The sequence below is a fragment of the Plectrocnemia conspersa genome, unplaced genomic scaffold, assembly GCF_051122295.1.
Source record: "Plectrocnemia conspersa isolate PC_06_02 unplaced genomic scaffold, ASM5112229v1 ptg000002l, whole genome shotgun sequence".
Classification (NCBI taxonomy): Eukaryota; Metazoa; Arthropoda; class Insecta; order Trichoptera; family Polycentropodidae; genus Plectrocnemia; species Plectrocnemia conspersa.
Genome location: NW_028277166.1, coordinates 2,190,968 through 2,205,596, shown reverse-complemented (window position 1 = coordinate 2,205,596; position 14,629 = coordinate 2,190,968). Strand labels below are relative to the sequence as shown.

The 14,629-nt window shown below is 33.4% G+C and overlaps 2 protein-coding genes across 3 annotated transcripts in view; one reads left to right on the top strand and one right to left on the bottom strand.

The window, feature by feature from the left end:
• Positions 1 to 1,360: 1,360 nt before the first annotated feature.
• Rab3GAP1 (RAB3 GTPase activating protein subunit 1) overlaps positions 1,361 to 14,629 on the top strand; it is a 53,952-nt gene continuing 40,683 nt past the window's right edge. Inside the window, exons 1-3 of the mRNA XM_088205452.1 lie at positions 1,361 to 1,467; positions 1,540 to 2,771; positions 4,792 to 4,988. Coding sequence (XP_088061578.1) covers positions 1,545 to 2,771; positions 4,792 to 4,988 — 1,424 coding nt within the window. The 5' untranslated portion in view covers positions 1,361 to 1,467; positions 1,540 to 1,544. The remainder of the gene's footprint in view (positions 1,468 to 1,539; positions 2,772 to 4,791; positions 4,989 to 14,629) is intronic.
• The window catches only part of haf (leucine-rich repeat and fibronectin type-III domain-containing protein hattifattener), a 38,695-nt gene continuing 29,079 nt past the window's right edge, over positions 5,014 to 14,629 (bottom strand). The window contains exons 2-7 of one of the 2 annotated variants that reach the window (XM_088205450.1): positions 10,501 to 10,650; positions 8,873 to 10,432; positions 8,437 to 8,799; positions 8,120 to 8,369; positions 6,535 to 6,703; positions 5,014 to 6,466 (exon numbers count right to left, since the gene is read on the bottom strand). In XM_088205450.1, coding sequence (XP_088061576.1) covers positions 6,286 to 6,466; positions 6,535 to 6,703; positions 8,120 to 8,369; positions 8,437 to 8,799; positions 8,873 to 10,432; positions 10,501 to 10,650 — 2,673 coding nt within the window. In that variant the 3' untranslated portion in view covers positions 5,014 to 6,285. The remainder of the gene's footprint in view (positions 6,467 to 6,534; positions 6,704 to 8,119; positions 8,370 to 8,436; positions 8,800 to 8,872; positions 10,433 to 10,500; positions 10,651 to 14,629) is intronic. The other variant, XM_088205451.1, reaches the window with a different exon arrangement.

Genomic DNA, 14,629 nt, shown 5'->3' with positions numbered 1-14,629 from the left:
TTTAAGAAGGATAATCCTCAAAGGAAGACGTTTGGTCACCTTACGAATCCAAGAGCATAACCCTATATTCAGAGACGACTGCGAAAATAACATAAATTAACAATAACTGTGACGAGTAGTAATCAGACACATATTGAGCCGCTGAAGTAGCATTTTGATTGAATATTATTACAGATACATGTTATTACAATATATAACGTTCAGTCAGCGGTGCTCGAGGCACGCACCGACTGCGCAAGCCTGCCAAAGTAACAAGATAATGTATGTCCGTCACGCCAGTGTAACCAAAGTGCCGCCAAGTTTTGGCCTTAATAAATATATATTTATATAAATGAGCTATACAATACAAAATTTTGCATAAAATTATGTTTTTTTAGATTATACTTAGATTTTGGTAAACAAAATTTCAAGATACAATTACTAAGATGGGCACTAACCCTATAAAACCGACCCTCTAATAAATATTAAAGACGCTCTTAAGTTTGCTTTCGTTGTTCTTGAAACTGTCCTTGTATAATATTACATACATATATAAATTAAAAATAAGGCATATCTTTTGTTTAAAATTAATTTATTTTCTTTTGCTTTGTGACGTTACACTATCTAGAAATTCATTATCCCCATCATTACAAATCATAACATTATAATATAAGACTCCTTTTAGTTTAACGTAAATTTTAGACTACATTAAGCTATTTTGCTGTGCAGCGTGAATTTTTTGGATTAACATGTGACAGTAAACAGTTATTTTATCCTTTCTACTTAAAATTTAGGTTTTATGTATTTTATAAAATAATAATTAAAGGTTCGGCCACACAGAAGCGATATCTGATCGACGCGGTCAGGTGGTCTGATTGAATGATGTGATGTTGCATCAGCTCTGTCAAACAGAACGTGGTCTACCGAACTCTGCCACTCTGTCGCAGCGACAAGCGATCCGGTAGTACAAAATTACAGATTTTTCTAGTGACCGCCTAAAAATGAGTGATGAAACTAAATTATTCATATGAATAAACTTCTATCTTGATATGACTCCAGTTCGATACATAATCGGTGGTATTCACCGAAAGTCGTTTTTTTTTCTTTCTGTATTGCAAAGCTAACAACAGAATAAGTTGTTCTTCATCTGACCTCATACTCAATAGCAATATGAAACACAAATTATTATAAATGTACTATTTCTCTCGAACGCAGCCAGCCTCGGACTGGAGCGCTCACGCGAGGTATGTGACGTCCCCATATCGCAGATCGCTGCGACGAATTGCTTTCTGTGTGGCCGAGCCTTAATGGTTGAATCACATTATAAAATCAATGCTATTTTAAAATATTTTTTGTTACTAGCAACACTAGTTTTATTTTCATTGTGGTAACTTATCTGTCAAATGAACGTCACTTGTGTATGACATTTGCACAAATAAATAAACTTTATATTGTAAAATTACCTTTTAATTAAATACTTTAAAATAGGTAAGTGCTACCCTTGCAATATTATTCTTAATATTTAAAATTTAAGTGTCAACAGCTGTTATATATTTTTAGCGAAAATGAACGAAGAAGTCGAAGAATCGGGAATCATTATACAAGACTTCTCGGCAGTTTCTGAATGGGAAATATTTGTTTTGAAGATCGAAGAAGTACTGAACGAATGGAAGTTATCGGATGTCCCCAGAGATCGCCCGCTTGAAACCAACGAATTGAGCCGCTCGCATTGGACATTGACTAAAGATACTATACAATATGGCGATGAAGAATTCCTCATTGTGCGCTATAAGTTAATACTGGAAGAAAAAAAACACACGAGCAATGATTTGGAAGAGAAAGAAAAGTATAGTCAAGCGTTTGTGGATATTTTTGCAGCTAAGAACGACTTTAATCCATTGCATATCAACTATACGGATAAAATTCCACTATTGAGTATTTGGTATGGATTGCGAGATTTTGTTATAGTGGTTCCTAAAAGCCACGTCACCGATGAGAGTAGAATAAAAATATTATTAAGCTCCATTACTATCGCTGTTAATAATTCTTGTTGCGAAGTTCCGGTGTTTCTACAATGCAGGGACGATTGGCAGCAGTATTACTTAGGAATATGCGAGAATAAAGGATTGTGTATCAAATTTGATACGATTCATTTGCGAAGATTGCCTTCTCAGTGCTATCATTTAGACGGATTATTGGATTTATTTAAAGGAAAGATCGCATCTACAATTTCGCTTGATACTGTTTGCGTATCGACTAAATTTACGTATTCATTATCTGATTGGTCTTCTTCGACATGGATGCAACAACCACCAGATTTTGATTTTGTCCAAGCTGGTGTTACAAATTTTTCTACAATACCAATCGGAGCAGTTTGTGAACCGATCAAGTCTTTACTATTATTCGTATCTTGGTTAGAGCTATCGGACGATTCGGTAGTCGATTCGCAGAATTATACAGACTTTAATCCGATGATAGCTCCTATTTGGGCAATGAAGATTAACATGGAATTGGATGTCAATTGCTTGTTGTTCGATCTATATGATGAGTTTATCAATCTATCTAAGAAGACTACGCCTTATAAAGATTTGTTGTATTCTAATAACGATCTTGATTTCGATCCATCTAATACTGCAATACCAAAGTCAAGATCAATGAAAGGGATAACTTCAAAGATGAGCGATAGTTATACATCTGATGATAAATATCAACGTGGTGCATTATCAAATAATACAATCTTAGAGATGTTGAAGTATATTTTCCTGATATACGAACACAACTTTGAGCATTTGGTGAGTATTTATCGATAACATTTAAAACATATTTTATCCTTAGCTTAACTAGCTCTCCTACTTTAGTTATGGACATATTGTATAAATATCTACATTGATTTTGAAAAGGCTTTTGACAAAGTAATTTTGATAAATTAATAATTTTTATGATCAAATTGAGCTTTCCCAAACAACTAAATTTCCTAAAACCTAAAATTAAGTTATCTTGTCCAGAAATGTCATTGAGGGGTAGGGGAAGAGGGGGGCAGTTAGAAGCATTTGTCACCCCTTGAATTTGGCCAGAAACATACATGTTATTTAATTAAATACTACGAATCTTTATGAAATCGAAATATTAAAAAAACTGAAACGATGTCCCTGATTTTAAACTAGAAATTCTCAGGTTATCTCTCAAAGAAAGTCTTAAATCTATCTCGAAAATATTTTTTGAAATACGTCATTTCAGTGAAATCATATCGGAATACATTTTCACCGGTAGATAAATATTTTTACTAGTGAAAATATAATTTATCTAGCAGATGCTAGTGAAATTATAATGTTTCAACTTTTCCATACATTATTTACATGCGATGTATAAATGTTACAGTAAATGTGTATTTTTCAGTGAAGTTACATTGTCACTAGTGTAATCCAAATACATTTTCACTAGTAGGTATATATTTCTACAAGCGAAAATATAATTTAACTGATAGGCGCTGCTCTAAAATATCTATAAAACTCAATATGACAGTTGCGAAACGTCCATTTGCTGTTCAAACTCAAACCTAACCTAATGAAAGTTCTAAAACTAATTATAGTTTTAGAATTTTCATAAGGTCAAGTGTCCAAAATACAAACTAAACCAAGTCATCTCTCAGGAATACTAAGCAAAAGAAGTACAGATGTGTTTTAAAAATATGATAACTATCCTTACCGATATTACTACAGACTTATGATATGAAAGTATGGGTCAAAGTATATTAAAACCGAATTTTGGTCAATTGGAGGGTGCAATAACAATTATCACTTCTCAGAAGTAAAAAATTCACGTCAAAAGCAATAAAATCGTGTCGGCGCCGTCACGATTTTATTGCTCTTGACATAGATTATTGACTTCTGAAAATTGATAATTGTTTTTTTGCGCTCTCCTATTGGTAGAAATTCGGTTTAGATATGCTTCATTCGATTCTCAATTTTTTTAACCCTTGTAGTGCCTAACAAAATTAAGCGGTGTATGCTAAAAATGCCAAGCATTTTATGCAGGGCTGTGGAGTCGGAGTCGGAGTCGGAGTCGGAGTTGGAGTCGTGGAGTCGTGGTGTTTTGGCCGGAGTTGGAGTCGGAGTCGGAGTCGTGAAAAATGAGCGACTCCGAGCATTTTTTAAATTATGAAATTTATGAATTTTTAATTGCGTAATAATGAATGTGTATAGCGTATGAATATTAAACGTGTAGAAAAACACCAAAAATACCTGATAAAATTAAACTTTTTTGAGTCGGAGTCGAAGTCGGAGTCGGAGTCGGAGTGGAGTCGTGTTGTTGGTAAATATCGGAATCGGAGTCGGAGTCGGAGTCGTGTTTTTTTTTAACGACTCCACAGCCCTGATTTTATGGGATATATTGATGTTTTATAAATATATTTAAAAAAAATATTTCCGAAAACTTAATTTTTTTGTTTGAACTTCTATTTATTTTAAAAACAAAATAAAATCTAATTTATACAAGTATCCAAAAAGTATAAAATAAAATGTCATAATTTAAAAAAAATAGTCGTTAGTAAGTTGACACCAGTGTCCTTACGGCATTCAAATGGTTAAGTAGTAATATTGTTAAAAGCTCAAATGACATCCCTGGTATTGTCCTAAAAATTCGCAACAAAACGATCTGTAAAACATTGTGAGTTGTTAGTAGGATTAAAAAAATTAAACAGAATCTGTGAATTATAGTATAAATTATATTTTATGTAGTTCTTTCTACTATTCTTCTTTTAATTTTGAATTTCATTTCCATTTTAATTTGGTAATATATTTTATATTATTTCAGGTTGAAGAATCGTCTCCATTTTATGTCGGCGGTGATACATTGAAAGCCGATCCTAGAGGTGGTATTATCTGGCGTTTGGCTGTTTCTTCGGCTCGAGTTTATCAAGACCTAGGCGGCTCAGAAGCTCTCGCTCACTTGTGGCACGAGTTCTGCCAGGAACTCCGATGTCGTTGGGAGAACAGCATACAAATTAACGGGTGAGTCAAACAAACAACCACAACAAAACATTTTCATTTCACTTTATTCATAAAAAATTACAAAATTTTCCATAAAATGTTACGTAAATATATCTGTAGTCTCTCGCGTTTAAGTATTATCATAATAAATATTGATTCAAAGTCGTTTGGTCATGAGGTATTCAACCGTTATAAAATAACATTAACAAACTAATGACCGTTGATACATTTCTCATTATTATTTATATTATTTATTGACTATTTTATATTTAAATAGATTTTTAATATTATTTACAATCGTTGCAATGAAAACTTTATTATTCAGTTCAATATTACTAGCTATGCTTTTGAGGTTAAATTAATGTTTAACATCTGCACCATGGACGGATTCCAGCTCTCTAATGGGAAAATAATTGATTATAATCTTTGCCAATTACTTTCGACCTAAATTATTATTAACATTACAGTAATATGTACATATATTTCAATAATTCAAAAAGAGGTATATAATTATTATAGATACAAGTGTCATTGCTATAAAGTTGAACTGCTAAATGCAGATAGAACATGACTTGATTTTTATATAAAAAAATCTGCTATAAATTCAGTTATCCAAAGCCATTATTTTATATAGTAAATTATTTTAAAGTTCAATTTTGCTTGACTTTTTGGAATTAGTAAATTCAGAATTTCTAGTGCTATATAGAATTGAAAGAGAAAGTGAAACTTTGATATTACATACATTCTGACCAAAATATCAGTTAACATACTCTTGTCTTCAATGCAATGAACTTTATATAAACAAACTGAAAATATTTTCTTTCTATATTTACTATTTCTTTGCTGAATAAATCAATCAATATGGCTTCATTATTAGAATTTTTCTATGAATTATCTTATTTCTCTCTCTTGAAAATAAATAATTACCAATCTCTGCTTTAAAGAAATTCATATGTACTTTATTGAAGCTTATTTCCAATATCTGTAAAAGCCAAGTATCTAAAGTTGAATTACAATTTGAATAACACTTGTTTAGTTGGGCTATGTAAAGCTTTCTATTTCAGGACTCTACATTTCCTAACTGTTGTATAAAAATATATATACATCTTCTCGAGTAACACAATATAACATGAAATCACACTTTATTATAAATTATATATACACACACTTATTAGTCTATGAACGTTTTTAAGCACAAGTTTTTGTATATACGTATACATATATATACACACGCACGTTCCGCACACTATTTCACTGATTGCTTCGTTCATCATATTATCGATTCCGTTATTGTCTCATCATCTGATCACAGTGTCTCTCAGTCGTCTATCAAGTTTCTCTTATAATGGCACCAGTCCTCCCCGGGCGGTGGGATTGCGGGCCATATAGATGTCCATATCGTGGTCCGTCCAATTGTCTGATGTATCCCCGTTGCAGTAGTTGTTGAGCGTGTGCGTGGACCCGGCTGTGCTGTATCTGTGAGGGTCCAACAAGTCACACTGATACATTTACAATTGTGTAGGCGATTGCCGCGAGCGACTATTATGTGTAATCATTGATGAAGTACCTGCTGCCCGGCCGGCCGTGCATCGCGTGGTCTCGGGACCTGCTGCGCGGCCTGGCGCGCCGCGTCGACGACGCTACCGACGGCGCATGGTGCATATGACTTCCGGGGAACGACATGCGGGACATGCGGTCCGATGCGCCCGCCAGAGACTGTCGCGACTGTCTCAGATCTGGAATAAACGAAAATTGATAGTGTCAAATATGATCATATAGGGCTATTGATTTGGTTTACCAAATACCAGTATTACAGTAATTCTGACAATAATAATTAGCTTCTGAAATGTGTGGAGATACTTTTTTAAGAGATACGGAAATACTATTTTCTACGACTGGAACGCGTTCTGTTACAGTTTTTTGATAGATTTGATAAGATCAAAAAATCTTCTTGCAAAAGAAGAAACATATTTTTTAACAAAGATTTGTTAGAAGATCTGTTTCTTCATTCAAGAAGACTAAATAAATTTCCATTTTGTAAATGTGTTGTTGCAAACTAACATTTGACACTTTGAGCACGCGTGATTATTGACAGTTGTCTGATTTACAGTACTACCAACATAGAAAACTCAAATTGGATCACCTTGTATTTATATAAAATCTGTTTATTTAGCCCTTCACAACTAATTTCATTGCAACAACTACGGGTAGCCCCAACAGAATTTAAAAATACTGATTAAATTTTTATAAAATATTGATTAGAAATTTTAGATATTTTTTGCATTTATTAGGTTGTTACATTATTTATATTTTTTTAAAAATTTATTCTTATATCTTATATCTTTACTAAGAAGGGATGGCGTGATTTTTATATTTCTATTTTAAGTATTGATCGAAGTATATTTAAACCGAATTTTGGTCAGCAGGAGAGCGCAAAAACAAAAATCACTTCTCAGAAGTCAAAAATTCACGTCAAAAGCAGTAAAATCTTGTCGGCGCCGTTGCAGTAGGAATGCTCAATAACGAGCGTTCAGTTTTGATGTACTTCTTAGAAATTGTAATATGCTATCCTCACCGCCGTATTGTGAACGATGGAGTGTTCTCACTACGACGGCGACGGTAGAATTTTATTAATTTTAATATGTTTGATTTGGAGTATAAAAGAAAAAAATTAACTTCGTAAATCAAGGGATAAGCGAACTTATCAGTAGTGTAGTTCCAAAAAAAAAATAACCGGAACGCTACTCCCCTTTATGGTAATCAATGAAATTTTAGTTTATGTGAACCCAGAGACGATTACCCTAGTTATTTTGTTTGTTGTGCAGATTTGTTTATATTTATTTTAACTTCTTGAAAAAATAAACAGATCTTATAAGAAATCTTTGTTAGAGAATATCTCCACACAGTTCAGAAGCTAACCATTGTTGTCAGAATTACACAGGTCAAATAATATATGTAATAGACAAAAACATTCTATGTACAATACTAGACAAAGACATTCTAGATCCGTCCCAGATCATTTGTATTGGTTAAAGAATCGAGGACTGGAAGAGACGTTGGTCTCCTCCCATTTTCCAAAAGTGTTTAAGCCAAAACGTTATCATGCTTTATAACTAATCTTTTGTTTTTAAAGTAAAAATGTGAAACTTTACCTGATCGTGAAGTGACCAAGTTGCTTGGAAATGCGCTGTTGGTCAAATATCTTCCTGAATGATTCGAAAAACTGTGCTGCGATTGTCCATCGGCTATAGATCTTGTCTTTCCTCCTTTTCCTCCACCGTTGTTGCTGAAATGGGACACGTGTGATCTCAAATCGTCTGATAACAAAGCTCCACCGTTGTCCGCATACATTCTAGCTCTCGGAATTGATCTGCTGCTGTAAGCTGATACTTGATCCCAATCCTTAAAACAAAGATATATTAGAAGAATAGGATTATTTATTATAGATTTATTTTGAAGAATGACATACCTGATGTTTATTAAAAGCGTTTAACGTTGCTAAAGATGAGAGAGGACCTCCTGGACTGGGAGTTGTACCCATACCGGCACAGCAGTTCACAGGTAATCCTCCAATGGGCAAACCAGATTTGCCACTCAGTTGCTGTTGGTGTAGATTGTGCATTTTTCTTGATCTTCTTCTACTAGCAGCTACGAATACTATAACGGCAATTACTATGGTTCCGCAGATAGCTGCACTGGCAGCTATAGTTATCTTGTCCATGTTGGACGTTGCAGAAGATACCGTTCTAACTTCTCGGCATTGAGAATAAGGCACTGTATCAGGACTCACATTGATCTCTTCCAAAGAAATCACGCACACTACTATACATTCCTAAAACATATACATAAATTAGTAATGTTTAAAATAATAAATATGCTTATAATAATGTATTAGATTAACTTACTTGAGATGGAACGTTTTTAATCTTAAATTCTCGCTCGCTAGCTTCTAGCGGAGGTCCTTGCTTAAAACTCTTATCACCGAACAGTCTATAAACTACTCTAAATCCTAATATGTTGGCTGTGTCAGAATCCCATTGGATAATCACGGAGTTGTCTTGCCTGAAAGCATTTTTCACAACCACTTCACTAACGTCTTCGGCCTTGGCTTTCTGTGGTGGAAATCCAAGAACTAGAGGTGGTCTTTGATGTTGATTACTATTATGCCTCCATGTTCCTAAAGTCGGCTTCGTTTGTGTACTGATAGTAGTCGATACAGCTTTAGTAGTAGTCTTCGCTGTGGTGCTTGGAGATGTAGTTGCTACCGTTACTGTCGTTTTAGGCGTCGTCGTAGTCGTAGTCGTTGTTGTGGTTCCAATTGTAGTCGCTTTAGTGATGAGCTCAACTTTCTTTTCAACTTTTGGCACACTGGGTTGTTCGTGAATAACACTAGCCACTCCAACCACATCATTATCCGTACAAGTCAATTCATCTGGCTGAATGCTGTAAAAACCGCGATCTCTAAAACGAGGTGGACTTCCGCAGAATTGAGGATTCCTCTCCCTAGACGTGACTTGAAGATCTCCATTTCTTATCCACTCGGTAACCCAACGCAATCTACAATCGCAGTGCAAGAATCTTCCTCCCAAACTTAGACCTCTCAGTGTGTTATTCAAGTGTATGAATGCCTTTTGAGGAACGGTGTTCAAAGGATTTCCATCTAATGCCAATAACGTAATCGACGGATTCTTAGTGAAGGAATCTTCTGGGAGGAGTGTCAATAGATTGAATCCAATGTCTAAAACTCGCAGTTCCGATAACGAAGCAACCGCAGATGTTGGAAAATCAGGTAGAAGATTGTTCAATAAGCTCAAAGAGCTCAAAGTCTTCTTAATTCCAGCGAAAGCATTTTCTCCTAAGTTTTGTATCAAGTTTCTTTCTAAATTTAGCGCTGTTAGCGATTCTAAACCTTCGAATACTCTTGCACCGCCGGGTCCGGGCAGTTCTCTCAAGCTATTTTGCGATAAATCTAAAAAGGCCAACGTCTTCAAACCTCTTATGCATTCAGGAACTTTCTTCTGCTTGGTTCCTTTTAGGTTAAGATTCTTTAACGATCCTTCCAAGCCTCGCAGAGCTCCAGACAATAGCGTGATGTTGTTATCGGACAGTTTTAAAGTTGTTAAACGTTTTAACGTTGAAAATGAATTGTCTACAACTTTTGCTATCCTGTTTTTAGACAAATCTAATAGAGCTAGATTGACTAAACCTTTCAAGCTGTCTACAGGAACATCTGTGATTTCGTTGTCTTGGAGGTTTAAGTTTTTTAGATAGAGTTCTTGGCCTCGGAATGTGTTTTGAGCTATCGTCTTGATCTTGCATCCTGACAATTGCACGTTGTGAATACGCAGATTGATGAATATGTTATCGTCTAATTTGATGACTGTAGAATTGTAAACGTAGAGTAAATCTAAGGGAGTGTTTTTAACGTAAGTGTCTAGTGCTTTGACTAATATAGGAAAATCCACCTGAAATAAGTATGTTTGATTATTAATATTATTTTATTTATGCTTATTTTTTAAAATAAGTTACGAACCTGATCACACTGTACTGATAATTCATGACCTAAATTATATGCACAGAGACATGACGATTGAAGTTCTTGAAGTTCTCTTTGCCATGGACATTGTGCATTTACTCTCCCTTGTGCTGTTATCACTATTAGAATTAGTAACCATCTGGACATCTGAAAGAAAAAACATATATAATAAATTTACTCCATAAATTTCAGTATATCACATGAGATAAACTTAAAACTATTTTAAGCATTTACAAAAAATAACGTGAGCGAAACATCAACCAATTAAATACTCACCATTTATTTTAAAGCAATATCACTTAAAATAAGTTGTACATAAATGTTATTATTATATTATTTGTTATGTATTATAAAAAAATGTATGCTTTTTCTGTAAATTGTTGGAGTTGGTTTTCTGTTTTCAATGATTTACTTTATTATTCGAGTCTATTTATTTTGTACAGTCGTAGGTTTATCACTTATTTGTGGCCAATTAGGTGTATTTTTCTACTGGTTAACATTTTATTAAAATAATTTTAAGCTATTTTATGGACACATTTAGTTGATATTGTAGAGATGATTCTTCTTCTGAATAAGATTTAATTTAATAAACCTTGTCTTCCTTCTCGACAGGTTTAGAATTTGTTATGGTAACTGTTTCCAATGATTCTGTTTAACATTTCTTTTAAAATTTATTAATAATAATCAATATAATACATTATATTGATTATTATTAATAAAAGTTATAAAATTCGTATCTAAACAGAATTTTGACCTATAAGAGAGCGCAAAAAACAATACTATACAATACAAAGTGATAATTGTTTTTGCGTCCTCCTATTGACCAAAATTCGGCTTGAATATACTTTGACCAACACATTCATATCATAAGTCTGTAGTAATATCGGTAAGGATACTTTTTTGGGCACTTATTTGTGTAAAATAGATTTTATTTTGTTCATATAATAGAAGTTCACACAAAAAAAATCAGAAATATTTTTTTAAAATATATTTATCAACATGTCCAAAAAAATCTTGGCAATTCCAAAAAAATCTTTAGCTTACATCGCTTAATTTCGCTTGGCACTTAAAGGGTTAAAATAACTGAGAATCGAATGAAGCATATCTAAACCGAATTTTGACCAATAGGAGAGCGCAAAAAGCAATTATCACTTCTCAGAAGTCAAAAATCCACGTCAAAAGCAATAAAATTTGACACGATTTTATTAATTTTGACGTGAATTTTTGACTTCTGAGTAATGATAATTGTTTTTGCGTCCTCCTATTGACCAAAATTTGGCTTGAATATACTTTGACTAATACTTTCATATCAGTCTGTAGTATTATCGGTAAGGATAGCTTATATATTTTTAAAACACGTCTGTACTTCTTCTTCTGATTAGTTCTCCTGAGAGATGAGCTTCCTTTGTTTGTATTTTGAACTTGCCCCAATGAAAGTTCTAAAACAATAATTAGTTTTAGAGCATTCATTAGGTTAGGTTTGGGTTTGAACATTTTGCAACTTTATATTTTCAATAGTATGAATATAATTTTACTAACTAGTTAAAATGTAGTAAACAAATGATGAAACAGTATTTATTAACTGCGCGGATAATAAAAATAACATCTATAGAAAAACATTATTTTCAATTTAAAATGACATAAAATTATATAAATTATATGTATATGCTAGTGATTATTTGTGGGCTATAAATTGTTTATGCGATCAATTGTCGCGGCGGTAAATTGCTGGTGGTGAATTACATCCGATAATTTTTTCGACCCCCTTTTTTATTATATAATATAACTATTAACTGAACCTTTTAATCTTATTTATACTTTATTATATATCCCACAGCTAAATAATAGTTTGAATATCTAATTTATTCAAAAAAATTAAATTTTAAGCCCAATAGTGTCCGTTACCCACACACTTTTTAGCTGCGGTACCTCACGATAGTAAAGAAATGACAGCTAGTAATAATAAATAGTAAATAATATATGTATAATTATTTAAATATATTAATATCAATTAACTTGAATATTTAGATAATAAACTTAAAATAAAACGAGCTTTTATATTTAATAAAAATAAATTTGGATTTTATATTACTGGTTTAATATTATTTACTATTACTGGTAATGCATTTTTTAAATATTTTTTAGTGAGATTATAATGTTTTTTAATTATTGCTATTAAAAATCTACTATGCAGGATTTTAAGGTGTGTCTGAAAGGTACGATCCACGTAAAGAAATTTTAACTGGAATTTTGGTCATGAAAGAGCATCGTAAAAAATGTCAAACATGTCATGAATTCAATCAAATGTCAAGGTTTTCTAAGAGTTTAATAGTATAGTTCTCTACGCATTCTTACTATTCGGTCGTACGATCAATAAGGAGTATTACTTTGTTGTTTTAAGCCATTTATTTGTCGCTCGTTGTCGATGTATTAGTTTCTTAGTATAATATGTGTCTTGTAGCTATAGAAAATTTTATCATTTTTAGATCAGAATTCTGCTTTTGATTAAACATCCCATTTCATTCATGCATGGTTGTCGTGTCTGATTCGCAATTTTTTCACGATCATACGCCGCGACAATGGCCGCTTAGCTCACATTGTTGCGCTTGTCCTCGCACTTGATCGTTACGTTACAGTTGCCGCGTGAAATCTTGAGATTCTCATAGTACACTTGCTATATAGGCCGTTACCACGCCGAGCGATTTGTCACTCGGGAGTTTCTACTCTTTTGTGCATTGTTTTGCATCGAAAACGACACGATAGTAACATCGGCAACGCATATACCACTAGATTGACTGATTGGCTTGTTTTGTCTGCAGTAACAGTTACGACATATCGAAAGTTGGGCAAGAATACAAAAAAAACAAAGTCGCGTCGGCCTCGGTCGCTTCCGAAGATCAAAATCGCGACACAGAATCAAAAATTGTCGGGAAACGAGGCGATCCGGATCTTTGCGCGCATCGTGACTAGAGTTTGCGATTTCTTTATTGTTTTTGATCCATGAAACTCAACTTTTTCATATAGCTAAATATTTATGTACGTACTCCAGCATATATCTATAATATAACCAGCACCCTTATGAACCCTAAAGCTTCTATCGTATTTGGGAGATCGGAATTAATGATTATTATATAATTTTAATTCCGTCCGAACATCAAAGATTAGGTTTTCATAGATTTTTCTAATCTTACGGTTGAATATAATATAAAATCAAGCATGGTGAAACACAACTTTAATGTTTAAATGACATAATATTTTTTTTATGGTATGATTTAATATTATAATATTTGGATTAAATTTTGCTAAAAGCTTTTTGACCGTTTTTATACCTTCCGATTTAAGCCCTACACTGTGTGATCCAATTGTTGAATGAAAGGGTGGTTCAATTGATGTTACTGACAGTAACGGATAAGGATCCGTTGTTCTGTCTACCCTGATCTTGTATACTATTGTCTTAAATAAAGAGCTAGTGCTCTTTCCAAATCACTGCCATAGGTTCTTTAGCCAAGATGATATTCTTTTTGTTTATATTTTGTTTTAAATGATTAGGCGGAAGAGTTGTTATTTTCGGAATGAAGCATCACTTGTGTTTTTCATTGTATTTATTGATTCTCGATATGACTTTTAGACTGTTTAATCAACATGCATCTGTAGAAGTGTAGATCCACATTTCGAAAGGTTTTAAGTGCTTATGTTAATGACTCGCTACTACTATGTAAATATGACCAGATCATATGTAACACCATACAATTATCTACCATTGTCCTGCCTTGATCTATCCGGCATTTTATCTCTAGTGTGTGCTCTCAGTGTTCGTCTCGAATTCCACTATTGACACTAAAGGACGCTGTTGATGGAAGTATAACTGGTATATTCTGTCATGAATTATACTAAAGTATATCTTTAACACTTTGGGAACCAACGCTCTACTATTGTTAAAGCCAGTAAAGAACACCCACGTCTTTAAAACAAATCGTTTTTTGACCTTTTCACTCGCGAATCGATCACTCTTTAGAAAGTGCGTTTCGTGCGTGACTCCCAGGCGTGAGGAAAAGCTAAAAACCTTAGATTATGCAACACCATTACGGTTTCAGATTTTTTATCTGACCATCAGGAGTGGCATCTG